The sequence below is a fragment of the Arachis hypogaea genome, chromosome 9 (assembly GCF_003086295.3).
Source record: "Arachis hypogaea cultivar Tifrunner chromosome 9, arahy.Tifrunner.gnm2.J5K5, whole genome shotgun sequence".
NCBI classification, from domain to species: Eukaryota; Viridiplantae; Streptophyta; class Magnoliopsida; order Fabales; family Fabaceae; genus Arachis; species Arachis hypogaea.
In genome coordinates this window covers 108,301,012-108,325,204 of record NC_092044.1, presented here as the reverse complement: position 1 = coordinate 108,325,204, position 24,193 = coordinate 108,301,012, and the positions used below count along the sequence as shown (strand labels likewise).

The 24,193-nt window shown below is 34.3% G+C and overlaps 3 protein-coding genes and 1 long non-coding RNA gene across 4 annotated transcripts; 3 read left to right on the top strand and 1 right to left on the bottom strand.

Annotated features, from left to right (window-relative positions):
- The first annotated feature begins 5,827 nt into the window (after positions 1-5,827).
- LOC140175204 (uncharacterized) lies at positions 5,828-12,563 on the top strand. Its single transcript, XM_072202147.1, has 6 exons — positions 5,828-6,060; positions 6,234-6,722; positions 6,895-7,049; positions 7,593-7,640; positions 11,684-11,691; positions 12,071-12,563. The coding sequence occupies exons 1-6, from the start codon at positions 6,006-6,008 to the stop codon at positions 12,300-12,302; spliced, it is 987 nt and encodes a 328-aa protein (XP_072058248.1). The 5' UTR covers positions 5,828-6,005; the 3' UTR covers positions 12,303-12,563.
- LOC140175364 (uncharacterized) lies at positions 7,340-10,611 on the top strand. Its single transcript, XM_072203420.1, has 2 exons — positions 7,340-7,669; positions 7,765-10,611. The coding sequence occupies exon 2, from the start codon at positions 7,991-7,993 to the stop codon at positions 10,454-10,456; it is 2,466 nt and encodes an 821-aa protein (XP_072059521.1). The 5' UTR covers positions 7,340-7,669; positions 7,765-7,990; the 3' UTR covers positions 10,457-10,611.
- Positions 12,564-16,477: 3,914 nt separating the features above from the next.
- LOC140175203 (ankyrin repeat-containing protein ITN1-like) lies at positions 16,478-17,062 on the top strand. Its single transcript, XM_072202146.1, has one exon. It carries the CDS (start codon positions 16,478-16,480, stop codon positions 17,060-17,062), a length of 585 nt encoding a protein of 194 aa, XP_072058247.1.
- Positions 17,063-22,219: 5,157 nt separating this feature from the next.
- LOC112711575 (uncharacterized) lies at positions 22,220-22,850 on the bottom strand. The gene is made up of 3 exons (XR_003157532.2): positions 22,786-22,850; positions 22,567-22,632; positions 22,220-22,483 (listed from the first exon to the last, which is right to left on the bottom strand). It is a non-coding gene; the product is annotated as an uncharacterized lncRNA (long non-coding RNA).
- Between the last annotated feature and the right edge of the window lie 1,343 nt (positions 22,851-24,193).

Here is a 24,193-nt window from a genome sequence, read left to right as displayed (position 1 = left end):
TTATATAAGCCGATCGTAAACAACTCGACTCGTAAGTCGAAACAAAACTCCGAGTAGAAAAGCTCGAAAACACTTCGACTCAAAAGTCGGAGTGAAGAACCGAGCAGAAGAAAAACGCATCGCAAAAATAACCTAAGTCATAAAAACTCAATAAAACAAAGTTGGGCATAAGGAATAACAAAAAAGAGATTGAAAAACCTAGGAAAAAGTTTAAAGGCTGTCTAAAAGTCCTTAAACAAAAAGGCTCGGAAAAACAGATGAGCCAATGGGAAAGGTCTTCGGAAAAAGATCAAGGGGACTTTGAAAAATCAAAATCAGAAAAGCACACACGCATAAGGTAACTTAAACCCTTATCCAAAAAAGGGTATTTATTTTGTTAATTTAAAAACCCTTATTTAAAAAGGGCACTTTCTAAAATATTTTGTTTACGGCCCTAAAAGGCCAAAAGAAATTGTCCAAACACCACCAAACAACATATAAAGAGTTTAAAAAAGGGGGGACTCACGGGCCGAGCCCCCATATAGCCATAAAAAGTTATTTCTGCAGAGGAGTAGACGGATCACCACTACCAGAATCAGGAGGAGCGCCACCAGGACCGGGAAGAGAGGCATCCACAGGAGATGAAGAGGAAGTCGGAGGAACAACTGAAGAACTCGAAGTGTCCTTAGAACGAGGAGGGGACTCAATAATCCTCTGCCCCCGAGTCTTCAATTCTGACTCGGAAACGATTACGGGGGCAGGGGGATCCACAATAACACCATCAATAACAACTTTGTCAGGATGTAAAGGAGAAAGATCCAAGTCGGGAGCAATAACTCTGACTTGCTCCAGGAAAATCCTCCAAGACTCCTCGGCACCATCAGCGATAGAGTCCTCCAACTCGGCATACGCATTTCGAGAGTTCAGCAAATCCTTCTTCACAGATACAAGATCTTGAAATAAACTCTGATAACTCTCCTGTGCTGTCTTCCTCAAACTCGCCTCCATGTTGCATTGGGCCCACAACTTGCTCTCCTTCTCCCGAAGGCTATCTCTCTCCGCCCTCAGCTTGGCGACCTCCTCCTTCAACTCCCTCTCATGCTCCTGGTAAGAAAGAAACCTCCCCTCCAGCTCCTCAACCTTCGAGGTTAACCCCAAAGAGCTGAGAGGAGTCTTCTCAAAAATATCCAAAAGCTTGCCACAAACACCCGCCGCCCTAAAACTCTCCTCAGCCAGAGTGGTGAGATGGTTTCGAACAGAAACATCATCCATACTTATATGAGGATAGATGTTCTTTCGGACGAATGCAAGAGCATCCGCCTTAACCCCACCATCGAAAGAAGAGCCAGACTCTAAATTCTTGCGCTTCTTCTTCTCTGGCTCAGAAAGAAGTCGGGCGGAGGGGAGTGGCCGAGATAAGGCTGAAGAAGAAATCACAATGGGCTGAGAGGGAGTCCCCACGTTCTGAGGAGGAGGAGGAGGAGGAGGAGGAGGAGGAGGAGAGATGATCGCCCTGGCACCACCAGCCCTGGCCCGGGACTTTGCTTTAGCCTCCTGAACTCTCTGGTAAGATTCCTGAGCATTCTTCCTTGCCATGTCTGCAAAAGAAACAATTAGCAAAAATTACAAGTTGGCAAACCTCAAGTCGGCAGATACAAGTCGGAAATAAGAAATGCATATACTACCTAGTTGCGACCGAACAAAGGTCGGCGATCCCTGGAGGAATTTCCTAGTGTCCAAGTGTGGGGCCCTCCCCCACACTTCTCGGAAAAACCCCACAATGGCCGCCTCCACCTCGTCCAGGTCGTCCAGACCGTACTTCTCACAAGGGGAGGCCTCCAACCAATAGAGGGGAAAGCGAGGGGAAGAATTCTCATCCAGGAAAAAGGGGTGGTGACCCTCTCGGCTTGCACTTTGAAAAAATAATTTTTGAAGTCATGGAAAGATTCGTCAAAGAGGGTGAAAATTCTCCGGCCTTGTATGGCTCGGAAAGACACCCATTGCTGCTTGTTATTTAGCCCACTAAAAGGCTTAGTCATGTGAAAAAGAAAGAAGAAAATCCTCAAAGAGGTCGGAAAGTCCAAAGCGTGACTAATAAATTGATAAATTTTCAGAAAACCCCAGGAATTGGGGTGAAGTTGGGTAGGGGCAACTCGACAGTGGTGCAAAACAGACATCTCAAAATCCGAAAAAGGAAGAAAAACACCCAAACGGGTGATCATACATTCATACATAAAGAAAAAATGAGGGGCCGCCTCATTGGCCCTCCCAAAACAAACCCGGTCTTCCGGACCCGGGACTACCAACTCATACTTTGGCTCGTCCTCCTCCGAAGTACAAATCCGGTGGTGAGTACGAAGATGAGTAATAAACTCAGCATCGACCAAGGGTTCCTCCCCTAGGACCGTGACATCAACCCATTGAGAAAGAACATCTACGGAAGCCATTTCTTTTTTCTTATAAAGGATGACAAAAACCTACAAAAGAAAAAGAAAAGAAAAATCAAAAACACGGTCTCTAAAGGGAGGAGATACGGAGCCAAAGTCTACAAACCAACCTATCTACCTACAAAATAAAAGCATGCAAACACAAAGCATGTCATGAAAGAAGAAAAGCTAACCTTTACCCAAAAGTGAAGGTTGGAAGAAGCAGAAGTCTCCAAGCGCAAGAATGCAACACAAACGAAGAAAGAAGAAATTTGAAAGATTGCAGAAACGGAAAAATGAAAGAGAAGGAAAATATTTATAAACATGCTGAGGGGCATAATGGTAAAAATGGAGCAGTCATTAATGAGAGTGCACCGTTACCAAAGCCATCAATCCCTAAGTGCATCCCTAACGGACACGACGCTTGAATAGATGTAACTGTCAGAAACAAAAGGTCGCGAAAATCATGTCGGTTTAAAAACCCGCGTCTCCTCCAAGAAAGTCGGCTACGAACCCGAGTTAAATACTCGAACCCAAGCCTTAAAGAGATCTTGGGCTCAAGTAGGGGCACTGTTCATACCCTGACCCAATAATAAGGGCCCAGGTCCAAAAGAAAAGCTTAGTCCAGAGGATTGAGCCTTGCTGAGCACCGACCTTCGTGTTAAGAAGTCGGTGTTGACTACAATTTGTCCTAAAGAAGTCGGGCACGAGATTAGCTGCAGATAAACACTCATTCAAATGAGTAACCGCCCCTAAAATCTCTCTAACCGCTTCATCAAGCCATATCTTAACCTCCCTAAGATAATGGGACGGTTAACACCCTAAAGATATGGCACTGCTCCAACGGTGGTTATTGGCTCACCACTATAAATACACTGACACCCCTCAGGTATCTCTACGCCCAATACTCTCTAGACCTGCTCACACCCTTGCTAACTTAGGCATCGGAGTGTCTTTACAGGTACCACCCCATCTCCTCGTACAAACAAGTCGGACGGAGTCTCCCGAGTTGCATACTCATTCGGAATCCTCCTCCTTCACACATTTGGACCAACCAACGTCATCCAACCCATCAATCTCCGATTACCCATCGTAACAAGTCTTAAACCATTTTTCTAATTATTAAATAAATACAAATCTCTACGTATTCAAACGTAATTAAATTTACTAATATATTTTAATTATTTTTTTTATAACTAAAGTCCTTAAAAACAAATCGAAATAAAGTTTTACTTACCAAATTCATGTAAAAGTATGTCTAATATTCCATTGGATCATTCAAATCAGTTAGAAAAATATATTCCTATGCCTAATATCTATTGCACACTATTTCTATGAAGGTATCCATATTACGACAACATATTTTATGTTTAACATAAGCATTAAACAAAAAACAAGATCAACCTCAAAGTCGTCTGTCCTAACAACGTGCCACATGACGTTCAGCCTATTAATGTTCACATCGTATTGATCGGCGCATGTCGTAATCTTCAAGTAACTCGTAGATTTAGTTAGAGAAGAGTAAAGCGAGAAAAAAGTGAAAGAAATAAAGGGTTTAAAACTTTCACATTCGCTATAAACGAAACTTTTATATATAGACGTTCTTATTCTTATTTTATGTACAGTATAAACAAAATAACTATTCACGTATTTCGTTTATACTATAAACAAAATAAACTTGTTACACAACACATGTGTAAATATCATACAACTGCTACATTTTCAATTTTATTTCGTTTACAATATAAATAAAATACTTGAATAATTATTTGTTTATACTGTAAACAAAATAAATCATATGATGTAATTTTGTAAAAAATTTGCAAAATATTTATTTTCATAAATAAAATATTTATTTAATTTATTTAAATACAAAATCCATAAAAAGGTGTGGATAGAAGCAAAAAGAAAACATAATTGTTCTTTGAGTCCCCAGAAGGAAAAGTATTATTACTTTATTAGTTCATCATTGTGGTCACGAAAAACACTATGATGCTACATAATTAAATTATTTTGGTAATTAAATTAATTTAATAATTTATTGATATAATAAAAATTAATTGAAGAAGAAGGAAGAGATGCATAAAAGAAAAAAAAATTAATTGAATTTGATTAAAAAATAATTTATTTATTTAGTATTTCTAAAAAAAAACACAATCTCTTTATTATATACTACGATATTAATAGATGATAAAATAATAAATATGAAATTAATTCATTATAGTCAAATGTGTTTATTAATTTACTTTTTCTTTGTTAGATATGTGTAAAAGAAAAAGAAATTAGTTAGTGTTATAATCAATTTGGATTCTTCGTAATTTTGTCAAATTTATTAATAGATTATTGTATTTTAAAAGTTTGTAATTAAATTTTTCATATTTTATAAACGTTTGTGATGAGATGTTTGCCATTACAAAAATGTGTAAAGAAAACGAAATATTTTTATAGGTATATTCTTATAAAGGCTTAATTGAAAGAAATTGTAAATAATAAGAACTTGATTACAAATAAAAGTAAATTAGAATTGCACATAAAAATAAAATATTTTCATTTATTTTTTTCATGATATTGAATGAATTAATAACATACTAAAAGATAATATTTTTAATGTAATATTTTTTATCGGATACATTATTTTTCTTCAGTTTACTAATATATTTAAGAAAAATAATCAAGAGTCTTAAACCATCTTTCTAATTATTTAAAAAAATTGTTTTTTTCATCATTTGTATGTTTTCAAAAAAAGTATATATATAGTTTGAAAAATGAATTACAATTCTTAATGATTACTCTATAATTAAATTCATATAATATAATTATAAAATATTTATTTCTTAATTTTTTATCTGAAAATACATAATTGTCTTCTATTATATTTTCATAATAATAAAGGACAAATAGACTTCACCCAATTTAAAAGAAATATGAAACATTGATGTATAATTTAATTTGTGATTCAGTCTTTATCACTTAATTTTTTTTAATTTAGTTCGTATAAATATATACTTAGGAAATTTATAAAAATTCAATTAGAAATTTAGTAAAATTATGAATACAGATAATTAGACCTTAGTTAAAATAGTAAATACGTTACACTTCAATCATAAGAATTAGACCTTAGTTAATTTAGCAATAGATTTTTAATATGTATAATATTTTTAATTAAAAAGAGAAAAATGAAAAACACAAGGGAGAGTCAGAAAAAGCCAGGCAGAAGTAGAAAGACAGAATAAGTGGATTTTAGGTTGTCTATAACCGGATGTTTAACTTTTATCAAATTTATTTTTTATGATAAATTTTAAACATTTAATAATTATTTATTTTTTATTTTTAAAATTAAATATTAATTTTTAATAAGTTAGACAACTTTTAAGCACTAAAAGAATAAGCTATAGAATATAATGGTTCTTTGAGTTTGAGGAGGGCAACATATTATACACGATTCTGGTGAGAAGATACCATGTCCAGGTCTGATTTCTTATAATATAGTACAGACGATAGCATATATAATTACCTAAACTAGATTGTGTAAGTGTCTATCTCCAATTTTGGTGCCTGCTCTCGCTGACGACAATATACCAAATTGATTTTCGTTCCGTCATGGAGGGACCAAAACCAGTTTCTGCTGCACAAGGAAGCGCATCAAGGAATCCAGGTTACTTTATTTTATTAATTAGTTATCATGTATAAAAATATATATAAATACATATAGAATCTTTATCTATATGTATTTCTTTATGCCCGTCTATATATGAAAATAGAATTGATACAACTTATATACTACAAATAAAAAAATATATATTTTAAAATTTTGAATCAAACATACAGATGAAACAGAAGCAAATACGAAAAAATTACTGGAGGCAGTGCGAAGGGGAGACTTAGACGAGACCTTAAAGTTGGCGGCGGTGGAGACAGGAGCAATCAGGGCAGAGGTGATGACGCACTGGCGCGGAAGAGCACTTCATATTGCACTTACGTTTGGGCATTTGCACATTGTTGACAAGTTAGTGCAACTCATGTCACCGAATGATCTTGAGCTGGCAACTGATTCAAACACAGTGTTGTGTTCTGCTGTTTTAAATAAGGATGAGAATTTTAACATTTCAGCTGCAAAATGCATCGTCTCAAAACATGATAGGTTGCTCACTCTTCCAACCCCATATTATTGGATTCCGGTGACATGGGCTGTTGAATTGGGCCACAATGAACTGGCTCGCTATTTGTATTCTGTCACTCCATTTCATGTGTTGCGCCCTGAAAATGGCAAATATGGCGCTGATCTTCTCGTCAGGTGCTACTATTCCAAGATGTTTGGTAAAAATATCCTACCTTCCGTTTCAATTCAATAATATTATTTTATATAAAGTAGCAAAGTTTAGTTGGTTCTGATCTTTACTAAATTAAACTACTCTCTCTAGAATTTGTCTTATATATTTCATCAACATGAGTGTTTTTAAATTGTAATTATATGGCGGAAATTAATTAGATGTGGCTGTGGACTTGTTGAGGCGTTGTCCAAGATTAGCAATGCGTAATCAGGGTCAGGGAGCTGGGGATAACTTATTGTTGACGTTAGCAAAAGCACCTTCCTCGTCACTAGATCAAATCCAGTTCCATCTTGGAAAAGATGGTTGTATGAAAGTAAGTTAAAGTTTTATTTTTTATTTTATTTTTCTCTCTTCCAAGTACTATTAAAATAAAGAAAGTAGCTTATATTATATGTATGACTAAATTCACATTTACACTTGCTTATACAACAATAAAGGGATCCACGTGCACAGTGGCGGATCTACGGGGGACCTAAGGTGGCCATGGTCCCCCCCAAATTTTTTTAAAAAAAATAGTAAATAGTAAAATAATATTAAATTTTTTTATATATAATATTAAAAAAAATATAACTTACAAAATTTTATAAATTAAAAAAACTAAAAACTGCATTATGTATTAGATATTTGAATTATTGTTGCTCTTGTTAACAAATAGCCCATTCTAATAATTAATAAAAATGGTTCTATTATACTAGCCCAAGCCCATACTATTAATTAAAGTAACCCTAGTACATTTTTCAAATATTTGTTTCAAACTATCATAGGCATAGCGCCACTTTTCTCTCTCTTTTAGTGATTCCCAAACTTTTGGTCTTCTACTCTTCTCATTCTAATTTTCTTTCCATACCAAAACAAGACATATGAAGAAAAACCATTGAAGAGAAGTGAACAACAAAATATTAACCATTGAATGCACAACAAAGATTCAAAGAGGTATATTTCAATTTTTTTTAAGTTAATGACAATGTCAAGTATTAATTACATTATTTATTTAAAATAATTAATTTATTTTTTTTTATAATGGACAGTGTTCAAAGATTGAAGTGAGGACAAAACTCAATAGAATTATTTTTTTGTGAGACTTGGAACAAAAAATAATCAGGTAAATCAATAACTTTATTTTTGGTTATTATATATTTGTGTTTCTAAAATTATTTGTTATTGCTCAATAGGTTTAATATTTTTTTTAAGAAAATAATATATATGCAATTATTTTTGTTTTTTTTTTGTTAGATAGTTCAAGTTAAGTTAAAAATGTCAAAGATGAAAACAATTCACTCATTTTTCAAGAGAAAAGAGAGAATATATGATGAACAAAATTCAGCTTCAGATTCTTTGAGTAATGTTCAAAATATTATTGAACAACCTGTGACACAACTTGTTGAGCAAGATATTCAACCCTCTGCTTCCAAAATAGCAAGGACTGAAATAGATCAAGTTAATATTGATACATTGATGCGTGATCCCGGAAAGCGTCCGCAAATTTGGAATTATCCTATCAATCAACAAGATGAAATCCGTAGAGCATACATAAAGTTTGGACCATATCAATTTATTATGGATGAGTACCCTCTTTCTGGTCTAGAAAGTCATCCTCGTCGTTTCAAAGCTCATTGGTTTAAGAGTTTTTCTTGGCTAGAATATTCGCCAGAAGTGGATGCTGCATTTTGTCTTCCATGCTATTTATTTTCTAGAAAATCAAGTCCATTCACATCAGGAGGATTTCGCAATTGGAAAAAAGTGAATAATGGAAAGGATTGTGCATTTTTATCTCATGTGGGTAAATCTCTTAATTCTCCTCATAATATTGCTGTTAAGTCTTGTAAAGATTTGCTTAATCAATTATGTCACATTGACAAAGTATTGGCTAAGCAAAGCTCACAACAAGTTTTAAGCAATAGATTGCGTCTTAAAGCCTCTATTGATACTGTCAAATGGTTAACGTTTCAAGCTTGTGCTTTTAGGGGACATGACGAGAGTCATGAGTCTCAGAATCGAGGAAATTTTCTTGAAATGTTAAAATTATTAGCTTCTTACAATAAAGAAGTGGATGCAGTTGTTTTGGATAATGCTCCTCAAAATGCAATATACACATCACCTTCTATTCAAAAGGAAATTCTACATGTTTTTGCTAGAAAGGTGCAAAATGAAATTCGCAATGAGATTGGTAATGCAAAGTTTTGTTTGATTGTTGATGAAGCTAGAGATGAATCTAGAAGAGAACAAATGGCACTTGTTGTTAGATTTGTTGATAAGCATGGATTTGTCAAAGAAAGGCTAATAGATGTTGTTCATGTCAAAGATACTACTTCTGCTACTCTAAAACAAGAGATTTGTTCTGCATTATCTCATCACAATCTCAACATTCAAAATGTTCGAGGTCAAGGGTATGACGGAGCTAGTAATATGCGTGGAGAGTGGAAAGGGTTACAAGCTTTAATTATTCAAGAATGTCCTTATGCATATTATGTTCATTGCTTTGCTCATCAATTACAGCTAGCTCTTGTTGCTGCGGCTAAAGAAGTTGTTGATGTTCATGCTTTTTTCCAAAGTTTGAGTAATATTATCAATGTTGTGTGCTCTTCTTGCAAACGCAATGATGAATTACGATCTGCTTATGCAACTGAAATTTCCCATTTAGTTGCAACTAATCAAATTGAAACAGGAAGAGGAGCAAATCAAATTGGCACATTAAAAAGATCAGGAGATACCAGGTGGAGCTCTCACTTCAACTCAATTTGTAGCCTTTTACGTATGTTTGGAGCAACAACTTCAGTTCTGGAAGATTTGGCTACTAATGGATCTACATATTCTCAACGTGGTGATGCTACTTATGCTCTTAAATCTTTATTATCATTTGATTTTGTTTTCATTTTGCATATGATGAAAGAAATCATGGGAATCACTGATAAACTTTGTCAAGCATTGCAACAAAAATCTCAAGACATTTTGAATGCTATGCATCTGGTTTCTAGTACAAAGTCATTGATTCAACAGTTAAGAGATAGTAGTTGGGGAGCACTTTTGGAGAAAGTTAGTTCTTTCTGCAATGATCATGCTATTCAGATACCTGATATGGGTGCTTCTTTTAGTGACATAATTCGGTCTCGTCGTAAAAAGGATGTTGTCACTGTTGAACACCACTATCGTGTTGACATTTTTACTAGCGTGATAGATTTTCAATTGAAAGAGCTAAATAGTAGATTTAGTGAGCAAGCAACCGAGCTCCTCATACTGAGTACATCTCTAGATCCTAAAGATGCTTTCAAGTTATTCAGTGTTTGCAACATATGCAATCTTGTAAAGAATTTCTATTCTTTAGATTTTTCTGAGCAAGAAAAGATTCAATTGGATTATGAGTTACAACATTATGAACTTGATGTGGTTAAAGCTCCAGATTTTCAGAATTTGTCTACTCTTGCTGAATTGTGTCAAAAATTAACAGAGACAGGAAAATCAAATATATATCCTTTAATTGATAGATTAATTCGTCTTGTTTTGACTCTTCCTGTGACAACAGCAACAACTGAACGGGCCTTTTCAGCTATGAAGATTATTAAAACAAGGCTTCGAAACAAGATGGAAGATGAATTTTTAGCAGATTGTATGATTGTATATATTGAAAAGAAAATTGCTTCAAAATTCACTTCAGAGATGATAATTGATGATTTTAGTTCCATGAAGCATCGTCGAGCAAGTTTAAAAATATCAAAATCTTAAAGTATGTAGTTGAACATTGACTTTTATATAATATAATTACTTTTTTGATATATATGCTACAAATCATATTTTGTTAATTTTTTGTTATATTTTATATTTAATTGGCCCCCCTCTTATGAAATTTCTGGTTCCGCCACTGCACGTGCACCTAGCCCATGAATTTGCCCTAGATGAAGTTGTTAATGACAGCATCAGAGATAATTATGCAAGGAGTGCTGGTAGTGGTGAGTTCATGTGTACATTTCAAATATCCTTCTATCTTGGATCATGTAACCCAACTTTATTCATTGAAATTAAACTTAATTATTGTTGGAATATTAGTTACTTTTTTATTGAAAAAATATTTTTTAACTTTTGTTTTTTAGAGAGTTAGAATTTAATATTAGAATTTAGTATGATAAATTTAAAGAATAATACTAAGGAGCTAGCTTTTTTTTAGTGAATATCAGTTAATTTCTTACAATTAGTTTATGTATTATATTTCACAAATAGTAACTCGAGATTAATTATAAAATTTATCACTATAATATTTAATTTCAGTTTAATTTAAATTTTATATAAAGTAACAAAATTTAATTGAATCTTCACTGAAATAAACGGTCTCTAAAACTTGTCTTATTTTATTATTTATTAACATAAATATTTTAAATTGAAATTATATGACACTTATATATTGCAATACGAGGACTGTTTTCATGGTAAATTAGTATCACATTACAATTGCATCTTGATCCCCTTTTGGTAATGGCTGTAATTTAACACGATTTTTGGATGTGGCTAATTAAATGATGCGTGCATATTAATTAGATGTGGCTGTGGACTTGGTGAGGGATTGTCCAAAATTAGCAATGCGTGATAATAAAAGCAAATTCCCATCTTGGAAAAGATGGTTGTATGAAAGTAAGTCAAAGTTTTATTTTAATTTATTTTTTTATTTTTTTTCCTCTCTTTCAACTTCCAAGTATTATTAAAATAATGGGATTTAGATTTTCTAAAGTTTGAATTTTATTTTAGAGAATAAAGTGTGATCTTTCATCATTGATTTCATAGGTGAGACAAAGAATAAATATGAAAGAGAAATTATTTAAGGGTAGAAGATCATACTTTACTCTTTAAAATGAAATTCAAACTTTAGAGGATCTAAATCCAAAATAACGAGAGTAGTTATTTTTTGCTCGAATTTTGGCATTTTAATTTGTATCATTTTTTCCCTAATTATTTTTTTAGGATGATGTGTATGTAGGGTTACTGCTCGGATTGGTTAGGAATATTGACAATTTATTAGGTACCATATGAAATTTCACATAAAATTTCACATGAATATTGACAACTTAATATTCTTTTAATAATATGAAATTTCACATGAAAATAATTAGATTTTTGACACGCATACAACAGGAATTAAGAAAATACGCGAAGCAAAGTTAGGGCACCAACAATATCTTGCACTCTTACGTGCTACATGTAGAGGAGTGACTCCTTTAAATGATAAAGAAATACAAGAAAGTGGAATAAGGAATGCGATATTTGAGGCAGCAAAACGAGGGAATGCTGTATTCATTGTGGAAGCATTAAAGGTGCACTTTACACTTTATGCGATCCATGATGAAAAAGGAGGCGCATATTTTCCCTCGCTGTGGAGTATCGTCAAGCAAACGTTTACAATCTTATTCATGGCCTTAGTGCGAAACCTTTTCTTTCAACCTCCATAGATTACTTTGGAAATTCCATGCTACACATGGCAGGAATGCTAGCTCCTCCAATACAACTTAGTCCAATTCCTGGGGCCCTTTTACAGATGCAAAGAGAATTGCAGTGGTTTAAGGAAGTGGAGAGTATCTGTTGATTAAAATTTTAAATCAACTTGTATGAACTAGAATCTTCATGAAACATGGTTAAAGAATTGAAGAAGCAAAATTTGAGTTGAATACAATAATCATCAATTGGCTAGATATTGCTAGAAGCTAATGTTGGAAGCTTGAAGATTTTTGAAGAACATTCAAGAGAGTAGTATAACTACAACATTCTACAACAATAAAGAAGTTCAAAATCAAATTGAATTTGAATTAAAAGGAAGTTGCACTCATCACCTCCATACTAGAAGAATCATGAAGTGCATTGGAAGCTTCAAGATTGATGACTAAGTTTAATGAAGAATTTTCAAGATGTGCTAGAAATTACTTATTTGAATAGTCAAAGTAAGAAGCAAAGTTGGATAAGTATGTGTATTAAGAAGCTAGTAGAATCATGAACTTTTAGTATGAAACTTTGCCTATATAAAGGCATATATGCCTTATGTATTTTGTGTGTTCTATAATGAAATGTGTATGTTTTGAAATGTGAAAATTCTCTCCCTTGTTTTATGAGTGTTAGTGAGTTTGAGAGATGAAAAATATGATAGTGTCATTTATATGAGTGAGTGATCCTAGGGCCAATTAGTTGTGGGTATTATACTTACATTTGGTATCAGAGCTGGTTAATCCAGCGCCTGGTGTTTGAGAGTTTGTGAGGTGTGAGAGAGTTCTCACATAGTTGTTTATTCATAGAGTCAGTATGGCAAACACTTTTAATATTGTGTGGTCCGGTCCCAAGTTAGATGGGAAGCTTGATTATAGTTATTGGGAGACTTTGATGTCCACCCATTTGAAGGCCCAGAACCTGTGGAATTTCATTGAACCAGGTTTGCAAGAAGGAGCAGATGCTGCCCAACAAAGGAGAGATCAATTGGCGCTATCTCAAATTCATCAAGGAGTTGATTATACGGTGTTTGGCAAAATAGCAAATGCCAAAAGTGCAAAGGAAGCATGGAACACGTTGAAGCTGTCATACAAAGGCGTAGATAAAGCTCAAAAAGCAAAGCTACAGTTTTTAAGAAGAGAATATGAAAGGTACGAGATGTCAAGCTCAGAAACTGTTGAGCAATATTTTACTCGTGTTACAGATCTTGTCAATAAGATGAGAGTCTATGGAGAAGATATGCCCGATAGCAAAGTAGTGGAGAAAATTCTTCGCATCATGCCGATGAAGTATGACCATGTGGTGACTACGATACTAGAGTCCCACGATATGGATACTATGACGATTGCAGAGTTGCAAGGAACCATGGAAAGCCACATCAGTAGAATACTGGAGAAGTCAGAAAAATCAACCGAGGAAGCCCTGAAAAGTCGAGTGAATTTCAACAACGTTGCAGAATCAAGCCGTACACAAGAAGGTCGAGGTTTTAATTTTCACAGTAGAGGCAGAGGAAGTTTTAGAGGTAGAGGTCGTGGCAATTACAACCAAGGAAGTTACGACAATTTTACACCACCTAATCAAGGAAGATGTGGAACGAATTTCAGGCCTGTCAACCGAGGAAGAGGTCGAGGCAATTTTTATCAAGAAAGAACCAATTTTAACTGTTTTCATTGTGGAAAGTATGGACACAAAGTAGCAGATTGCAGATTCAAAATGGTGAATAACAATCAAGCACACGTTGCAGAAAATCAGCATCAAAACATTGATGATAATCCGAGTACTCAGACTTTATTTTTTACAAGTAACTCATGTGCTGAAGATGAAAATATATGGTACTTGGATAATGCTTGCAGTAATCATATGTCTGGTAGAAAGGAGTTATTTTCTTCAATAGATGATTCAGTTAAACTTTTATTGAAGTTTGGTAATAGTACAAAGATCCCTATTGAAGGAAAAGGGCACATACCAATTAGATTGAAAGATGGTTCTCTGAGTTATATTTCTGATGTTTTCTATGCTCCTGAACTTGATTACAATTTACTGAGTATGGGGCAATTATCTGAGAAGGGATATAAGATGATAACTTATCGTGGATATTGCACTATATTTGACAACAATGGAAGGTTCATTGATAAAGCAAAGATGACTTCAAACAGAATATTTCCGTTAAAAATTCAACATGTTAATCCCTCTTGCATGAGTTCTGTGATACTTGATGATAACTGGTTGTGGCATATGCGATTTGGGCACTTTCATTTTTCTGGCCTAAACTACCTGTCAAGAAAAGGACTTGTTTCTGGTCTACCACGGATTCATATTCCCAATTGTATTTGTGAGATTTGTCAACTGGGAAAGAAGCACAGAGATCTATTCCCTACAGGAAAGTCATGGAGAGCTAGAAGATTACTTGAAATTGTACATTCAGATCTCTGTTCTGTAGAAGTTCTAAGTAATGGTGGTAGCAGGTACTTTATCACTTTTATTGATGATTTTAGTAGATATACATGGGTATACTTTCTGAAGCAGAAATCAGAAGCATGTGATGTCTTTAAGACATTCAAGGCGTTTGTCAAAAAACAAAGTGGCTGTAAAATCAAAATTCTCAGAACAGACAGAGGAACAGAATATCTTACATGTTTAGAATACTTTAAGCAACACAGAATTCAACACCAACTAACAACTAGATACACTCCTCAACAAAATGGAGTGGCTAAAAGAAAGAATAGAACCATCATGGATATGGTCAGATGCATGCTCAAGTCAAAACAAATGCCTAAAGAGTTTTGGGCAGAAGCAGTCGCAACAACAGTTCATATTTTAAACAGGTGTCCAACAAAAAGTGTTCGTGATAAAACTCCAGAGGAAGCTTGGAGTGGAAAGCGGCCTTCCATTCATCATTTCAGAGTCTTTGGGTGTATTGCTTATGCCCACGTACCAGATCAATTAAGGAAGAAGTTAGATGACAAAGGCGAGAAGTGTATCTTTATTGGCTATAGCACAGACTCAAAAGCATACAAGTTGTACAATCCAGAAACAAAGAAAGTAATCATCAGCAGAGACGTGACGTTCGACGAGAAAGACATGTGGAACTGGGACACAAAGATAGAAAAACATCCGATTGTAATTTCAAATACATGTGATGATGAAGAAGAAAGACAACCAGATGCAACCGAACAACCTGAATCATCTAGAAGACCTCAAAGAGAGCGGAGACTACCTGCTAGATTAGCAGATTATGAAGTTGGCAATGACAACGATCCGTCTGATGAAGAAATCATAAATTTTGCTCTATTTTTAGATTGTGAGCCGTTGAACTTTGAAGAAGCTTTTAAAGACAACAATTGGAAGAAAGCAATGGATGAGGAGATTCATACCATTGAGAAGAATGACACATGAGAGCTGACAGATTTACCAGCAGATAAGAAGCTGATTGGAGTAAAGTGGGTTTACAAGACTAAGTACAAACCTAGTGGTGAAGTTGATCGTTTCAAAGCAAGATTAGTTGCAAAAGGATATAAACAAAAACTAGTGATCCAGTATTGTCCAACTGAAGAACAAATTGCTGATATATTTACAAAGCCATTGAAGATCGAGTTATTTTACAAATTGAAGAAGATGCTTAATTCTGCAAGTTTGATTTAAGGGAGGCAATGTTGATTAAAATTTTAAATCAACTTGCATGGACTAGAATCTTCATGAAACATGGTTAAAGAATTGAAGAAGCAAAGTTTGAGTTGAATACAATAATCATCAATTGGCTAGATATTGCTAGAAGCTAATGTTGGAAGCTTGAAGATTTTTGAAGAACATTCAAGAGAGTAGTATAACTACAACATTCTACAACAATAAAGAAGTTCAAAATCAAATTGAATTTGAATTAAAAGGAAGTTGCACTCATCACCTCCATACTAGAAGAATCATGAAGTGCATTGGAAGCTTCAAGATTGATGACTAAGTTTAATGAAGAATTTTCAAGATGTGCTAGAAATTACTTATTTGAATAGTCAAAGTAAGAAGCAAAGTTGGATAAGTATGTGTATTAAGAAGCTAGTAGAATCATGAACTTTTAGTATGAAACTTTGCCTATATAAAGGCATATATGCCTTATGTATTTTGTGTGTTCTATAATGAAATGTGTATGTTTTGAAATGTGAAAATTCTCTCCCTTGTTTTATGAGTGTTAGTGAGTTTGAGAGATGAAAAATATGATAGTGTCATTTATATGAGTGAGTGATCCTAGGGCCAATTAGTTGTGGGTATTATACTTACAGTATCACAACACCTATGATAAGGGAACGTTTAAACGATGACAATTTGACACCCAGAGCACTGTTCACAGAACAACATACCAATTTGGTGAAAGAAGGTGAGAAATGGACCAAAGAAACAGCTAGTTCTTGCGGTGTTGTAGCAGCTCTTGTAGCTACCATCACTTTTTCTGCTGCTTTCACTGTTCCCGGTGGCAATGACCAAAGCAAGGGATATCCAATTTTCTTGCATAAAAAGTTATTTCTATTGTTTATAATATTAGATGCAGTGTCACTCTTCTCTTCCACAACTTCACTGCTTATGTTTCTGGGTCTCCTCACTTCTCGCTATGCAGAGGATGATTTTCTCAAGTCACTGCCCACAAAGCTGATGATAGGCCTTTCCACCATGTTCATCTCTCTTGCAACCATGATGGCTGCGTTTTGTGCTTCTCTTTTCCTTATGCTCCAAAACCGATCATGGATCGTCATTCCTGTGACTCTGCTTGCCTCTGTTCCGGTTACTTTATATATTTGGTTGCAATTTTCATTGCTTGTTCTGATCTTTAAGTCAACCTATGCACCAGACATCTTTGATCAAAATATTAAGCCTTGGCTTTGAGACTAAAACTAAAAGCTAGTTAAGTAGCTAGTGTGGTATTGAACTTTGATGAATTCTTATTGTGTTTGAACATTTCAATCTAATTATCATTTGGTTTATAGTTTTCTCTTCTTCTTTGTATTGCAATATAATGTACCATATCTTTTTTATAAAATTATCGGAGAAAAATAAAGGTAACCATTTCTCTTGCTCTACTATGTTGCGTGGACGGTTATGAACGGTAATAATTGGTTAGTTTGTTAGTCTCCTAGTGATTTCTTAATTGCTCTTACTTCATGAAAATTATTTGTCCAAGTTTCATAGTATAATTGATCTCCTGTCTTTTTCTTTTTTATCATATTCTAAGCGCACAATTGTTCACTGTTAAGTGGCGTGATGAATATTAGGTAAAATATTTTTTATTCAAAGAAGTTAAAGAAAAATACTATTTGCAGGTAAAACATCAATCACTAAATTTCTAAAACCGGTTAATAATTTATTTTTTAAATTCAATTTGATTTTATCTGGTCGGTTTATATAATCTGAACTGGATTAGGCATAATTTTTTTTTAATTTTTAATACGACATCGTTCATTCGCCTTATGTCTTATCTCCTTTCTCTCATCAATGTCTCAATGAAACTCGAGCTCTCTCATCTCTCTTTGTGATTCACTGGTTCTCGCATTCAGTTGCGCTCGTGCGTCTCTCCTGCGCTCGTCGTCGTCGGACGGCAGAAAAAGATCTTGAGACTAGTCATTGTCGTCGTTTCCCGTATCGTTACTATCTCGCACTCAGTCGCATGCCTTCCTTGTGCTCGTTGTAGCCGACGGCAGAAGAAGCAAGTCCGGGAAGGAGCACGGTTTTGTTCCTCATAGAGAGATTCTATTACCCTTCATTAGGTAAACTCAAAAGTTAAAATTTCATCACTGGATTTGAGTGATGGCTAAGTAAAGTTACATTCTTATTTAGTATGTAGTTTACTTATTTGTTAAAAATTCTAGAACTGAAGTTATGCATATTAATTAAAGGCCATATGATATGATATGTTATGTGACACTAATTAATTGAAGAAATTGTGCGTAGGACAAGTTTTGTTAGATACGAATGATGTTAAGAGTTTGATGTTAAAATGATTGAGACAGCAAATATGACTAGTGAGCTAAGAACCGGCTTTGTTTGTGACAACAATGAGAAAAAACATACTCTTAAGAGGAAGCTTTAAGAGTAGCCAATGCTCGTTCTTTCATTATCAAACTTTCAGAAGGTTGTGAAACACAGGTTAGCCAATGCTTCATCCATTTTTGAAGTGTCTGTTTAGGTAAAAGAAGATTTTTGCATTTTGTCTCAAAGAAACAATAACAAGTAAATGCATATTTGTGGTTGTGGTGGTTGTGCCATGTGAAAAGAATCACATTATTTGATTTAAGATCTAACACTAGTATACAAACATGGGTTGTTACCATCATTGCTAGTCCAATTCTAGAAGCTTTAAGTAAAATATATGGCTAAAAGAAATGAAAATGAAATTAATAACAGAAATAATGATTTATCTCAAAATAATGAACCCGGAAATTCTTCTCCTAGATGAGGCGGCAAGTGCGTTAGACTCTCAAGTCAGAAAAGCTAGTGCAAGAAGCACTTGATAGGTTTATGATTGGTAGAACAACACTTGTGATTGCACATCGCCTTTCCACGATTCTCGGAAAGCTGACCTTGTTGCAATACTTCAGCAAGGAAGTGTATCGGAACTCATGATGAGCTTTTTGCCAAAGGCGAAAATAGAGTCTATGCCAAGCTTATCATGATGCAAGAGGCTGCCCATGAAACTGCCATGAGTAATGCTAGAAAGAGTAGTGCAAGGTAGCTTATATCATTCATTGTTGAACATTGATATCACTGGAAAAATTCATTTTGTACTTCATATTAATTGTTCATGAAAGTATATATATTCACTGAAACTGTTTGAGCTTAGATAATTTTGAATTGTAAAACTCAAACTTGTGAACTCATTTGCAGGCCTTCGAGTGCAAGAAACTCTGTAAGTTTATTGCTCGAAACTCTTCTTACGGGAGGTCACCATACTCAAGAAGGCTATCTGACTTCTCCACATCGGATTTTAGCCTTTCAATTGATGCATCACATCCAAATTGCAAGCTCGAAAAGCTTGCTTTCAAAGAGCAAGCCAATTCCTTTTGTGTTTTTCACATTTTTGTTGTAGTTTGTATGCTAAATTTGTTGAGTAGGATGTGATTTATTAAATAATGGTTAATATTAAAAAAAATGTTTATTTTTTTATTTTTTTAATTTCCTTCAATGTGTTGAGGCTTTGTTAGCCACACAGGTAAGGAAGAAAAAGAGAATAAGGAAATTAGGTATCAACTATACGATAAACGATTAAATTATGCTTAGTCAAATATTTAAAATGGTGATTGTTACGGTACGATGATAAATTAATACGTATCGATACGTTTAAGATATGGACAAATAACAATAAGCCACGTGGAATTTATTTTCCACGTCAGTATTTAATTTTTTCTTTTTTAAATATATAGTATATCACCACTTTTACTAAAACACCCTTTTAATTAAATAAAAATAAAAATATTTATTTATTTAATTTTATAAAAAGACTTAAACATCCTTTCTTTATTTGATGAGACAAAAATATCCTTTTAAATTAATCAAATTTTAGAATTCAATTAATCCTAATTTTATAATTTCAAATAATTGAAATAACAAAACAAAAACATATTAAAAAAACAAGAAATCAAAATTGTTCTTCATCATAAACCTTCTCGTTCATGTCTATGAAGATGTCAGTCTTCTTCATCTTCTTCTCTCCTCTTCCTATCCTCTCTCTCTCTCTCTCTCTCTCTCTCTCTCTGTACTCCTCGATCTCTCTCATCTGTCTCTGCGTCGCACGCAAACGGCTAAACGCGAACCTTTCCCTCCCATCACCCTTGAACTCATCCTTCCTCTCTCCGTCATCCATCTCACTCCCTCACCTCCGTCCATCGCCCGCCGCCGTCGCCGAAACGAGCTTCGAAGCCACCGTCGTTATCGTGCAGCTCTGTTCCACCATCGTGCAGCTACTGTTTCAGCTTTGAAAGCACCGTCGCGCAGTTCGGTTCCATCGTCGCCGGGCTTGCCTTCTTTTTCCGTCGAGCAGCTCTGTTCCATCGTCGCCGGCGCTATCTCTGTTCCACCTGTCATCCCTTCGGTCGTGCCCTTGTCCCCCTCTTGCTCAGGAACTGCTCTGCTCTGTTCTAGGGCTTCTAGCTTCTAGGTAATTTTTTTATAACGATTATTGAATAATTGTTGTTAGTTAATTTGTGAACTTGTTATGGGTTGAATAATTATTGATTAATCTGTGAATCTTACTGTTTTTACTGTGAATTACTCTATTGTTAATGACTCTTATAATTCATCGAAGAAGGCTGTGTTTGATGAGGAAGAGGAAGATAAATACAAGGAAAGGAATCCGGGAAATAGTTTGAAGAGAAAAGAGAGTGGCGGTGGAGGAAGAGGTTTGTGATCCCCGTTTCATACTTGAACCAACCTTCAATCCGACTTGTTGAGCCAAGCTGAGGAAGAATTTGGATATGATCATCCTATGGGAGGTCTAACAATTTCATGCAGTGAAGATGTCTTCCAACAAATCACCTCTCACTTGAATTGACGATGAATCGCATGCTGCAGGAGACTGACATAGATTAGTACACATATTTTGTACAATAGGTTACTTGTAAAGATTACACATTTTTTAAAGTAAATGAAAGAAGAATGACCATTACTATGACAAGTTCAAAGTGTTTCCTCTGTTTTTTGGTTTAATGACAAAGAAAGAATTTAACTACTCTAGTATTTCATTTTTTTCTTTTTTAAATATTTTATCTTACCTCTTCAAAGGGAACCATATGCAGTATCTAGTAGTAACAATTATGCCTGGTGTAAGATAAACCATACTTCATTGTTCATTTGTTCTCATAGGTTGCACTAATTCTCAAGTCTAAAAAATTATAAGATTTTAATATAGAAAAAAGGGATAGAATTATAGAAAACTTTAATTCATGGCACCAATGATACACAAGAAGCTGATTCCACCACCTGCCAATGCAATTTTACACTAACAAAGGGTAAATTTCAACTGATAACATCTCCTTTATAGCTAAAGAAATTTCTAACATGGGATGTATGGCTTATTTATTTATATATGTCTGTTCTCTTATTTCTTTATTGATGTTTTATCAATGCCTTAACATTTTCAAAAAGCAAAGATCAGTCTTACATTTAACTGATTTAAGTTCTATTTTCATCCAAGGCCAACTGCAATTTTACTCAATATATGGTTAAATTTTCTGAATCATCTCTTATTTATGCAGCAAATCAAAATTGGATTCAAGTTTGGATAATTAAATGTTCCCTTCACCTTTTTTTTTCTTGCATTCTAAAATTATGAGCAGTCTATGTGTTCAAAAATGAATGCAAATGGAGATGTTAAAGGTTAAGATATGAATTTGCAGTTCTATAACATAGCCCTCTGCAAAACCAGAATCACTGTAAAAATTGAAGTTCGTGACACTTAATCATGGAATGTCTCTAGCTTGTGTTACTATTTATAATGACATGGAATGTCTCTTCTTTTCACTTCTAATATAAGAAAACTGTGAGTTCATAGTAGAGTTACAATTGTAGTTTCAACCGCCATTCAAAATTCTAATTTAAATGAAACAAATCATCAACTTCAGAGAATTTCTTCAAAACAATGTTGAACTTAATTTTGAATTGCTGCATAAAGATATAAAAGATGATTCAGATTCAATAAAGCCAATAAAAAATAAATTAGTCAACAAATGAGATGCAATAACTTTCTTTCATTCATGTGCTATTTTTACACTTTCAAAGGAATGATACAAGGAAGAGACCAAAATGGACAATCTTCAAAATGAAAAGAAAGAGCCTTCTGTACAAAATTTGTCTCAACTAATCTATGTCAGTCTCTATGATGTACAAAAACTCAAAGTATTTATTTTCCTATAACTTTAAGCAATCAATTTCTGGGAAGCAGCCAGTTCAACTGTTAAGATGAAAGATGATTTGCCAGCATCCCTCAGATACCGCACGTCTCCATTCATCAGCTTTAGCAACTTTCTGCTGATGAGCAAACTAATACCCTCCTCGGATTCTTGTCCCTCTCGTCCGAACATTTGGTTCAGTAATGTTTCCGGAACACCAACACCATCATGTGTTATGCAGCAAAGATATAGAATGGCAAAGACTACCAAGAAATGGCTACAGCCATGTCATCCTCTGCCAACTACCAATTTAGAACTGAGAAGATCACAATATGGAACAGGTTTTTTGACCCTTTCTCTTCTTTTTCTTCTGTTTTGGAGGCTGGAGAACTACTTTGATGGCTGCATCAAAAACAGCCTTCACATTCTGTATTCAAAGGCAGATATCATTAGGGACGTGATATTATCTAACCTTTAGAATTTTTATAGATGCAGAGAACATATATGTACCTGCTGTGTTTTTGAACTACATTCGATGTAAACTGGAGCACCGATAAGTTTTCTCAGTTCCTCACCCTTCAACAAAGAGAGAAAATCATATCACTAATGTATAAAGTAAGCAGATGGTCTCTCTTATGAACACCAACTGAAGGCTAAAAGACAATGAAATAAGACACAAAGCGATAGCAATGGATATTGGTAATGGAAGCAATGAAAGCTAGGAAGTACCTGCACTGTGGTGATAGGCGCTGCACCAGGATGATCTAGAAAAAACTTCTTATCATCCCGAAGATGTACACAAGTCGCATATTGGTTGTCAAGAAATGCTCAAGCAAGTTAATAATGACATCTTTACAATGAAAGCATTAAATACATATAATTAAGTTAGCACTATATATGAGAGAAGACAAATTCCAAAAGAAACTATATGAAAAATTGAGACCAGAGACAAAATTTTCAGAATAGAAATTCTACTTTTGTTATTGACTATCAAGAAATAGAAATTCTAACGAGTCAATAAGAAAAGAACTTATGGAAACACCAGCTCCACCATGGCAAATTACTCATGTTAGGTAGTAGCAATCTTCTGTCACTTTAAAATTCCTAATACTCTTCATAAATCAAGGTTTTTTCAAGATTTATCAACAACCATTTAGTTTTTAAAACAATCATTACATTAGCCTTTTAGTTAAACAAGGAGGTAAAGGAAAAAATTAAGAAAGCATTCCATGAAATGGTTTGGTATATCTGAATCAATTCTTGATTAAAGTCATGAATTAGGTAATCTTCGAGGATGAACTTCCTTCTCTAAACCACTACTGAATAACAAGCAATCAAAGGGAAAAAATAACAGCAATGACATTGGAATCCAGAATCTATTCCCCAACTTTCTAATAATGAAAGAAACACAGTATGAGTAAAAGACAGCAATTAGTATGATAATAAGATGAAACTTCACAGGATCACGGAACTACTATCATGCTGAAGGTTATCAGGTAGATAACAAGGGCATCAAAACATCAAGAAGGTAAAGAAAGAACAAGAATCTAACCAAGTTTTGTTCCAACAAGAATAATTGAAACACCAGGAGCATAATGCCTCAACTCAGGAATCCACTGGAAAAGGAGGAAAAGAAAAAATTAGTCCATAGTAGAGAGAAAAAAGAACAATAATAATAATAAGTATATACCAATCTTACTTTCTTGGCAACATTTTCATAGCTAGCCCTGCTTATGAGAGAGAATGCTAGCAGGAATACATCAGCTGCCTGAAAATTTTGGATCATATTTGCCGTCCCATTCCACACTGGTACTTGAGTCCAAAATCCCAGAAAAAAAGAAAAATCCCACTTGCACTAGAACTCCCACATCAAGAGGGAATGATCAAAATGCAAAGAAATATCCCTCGGCAAGTCCGTATTTGGATATGATCTCGTTCCGTCTCTGTTCAAATTAACAAGTTAATAAGATCAATTAAAACTGAAAATCAAAATAACAAGAACAATTAACATTTTAAACTACAGCAAACTAACAACAAAATAAGAACTAGAAAACATACTAACCATGAAAACAACAATAAAAAAAAACAATAACTGAATAATTAATACAAGAAAGAACAAGAAGGAAAAAAATCACCC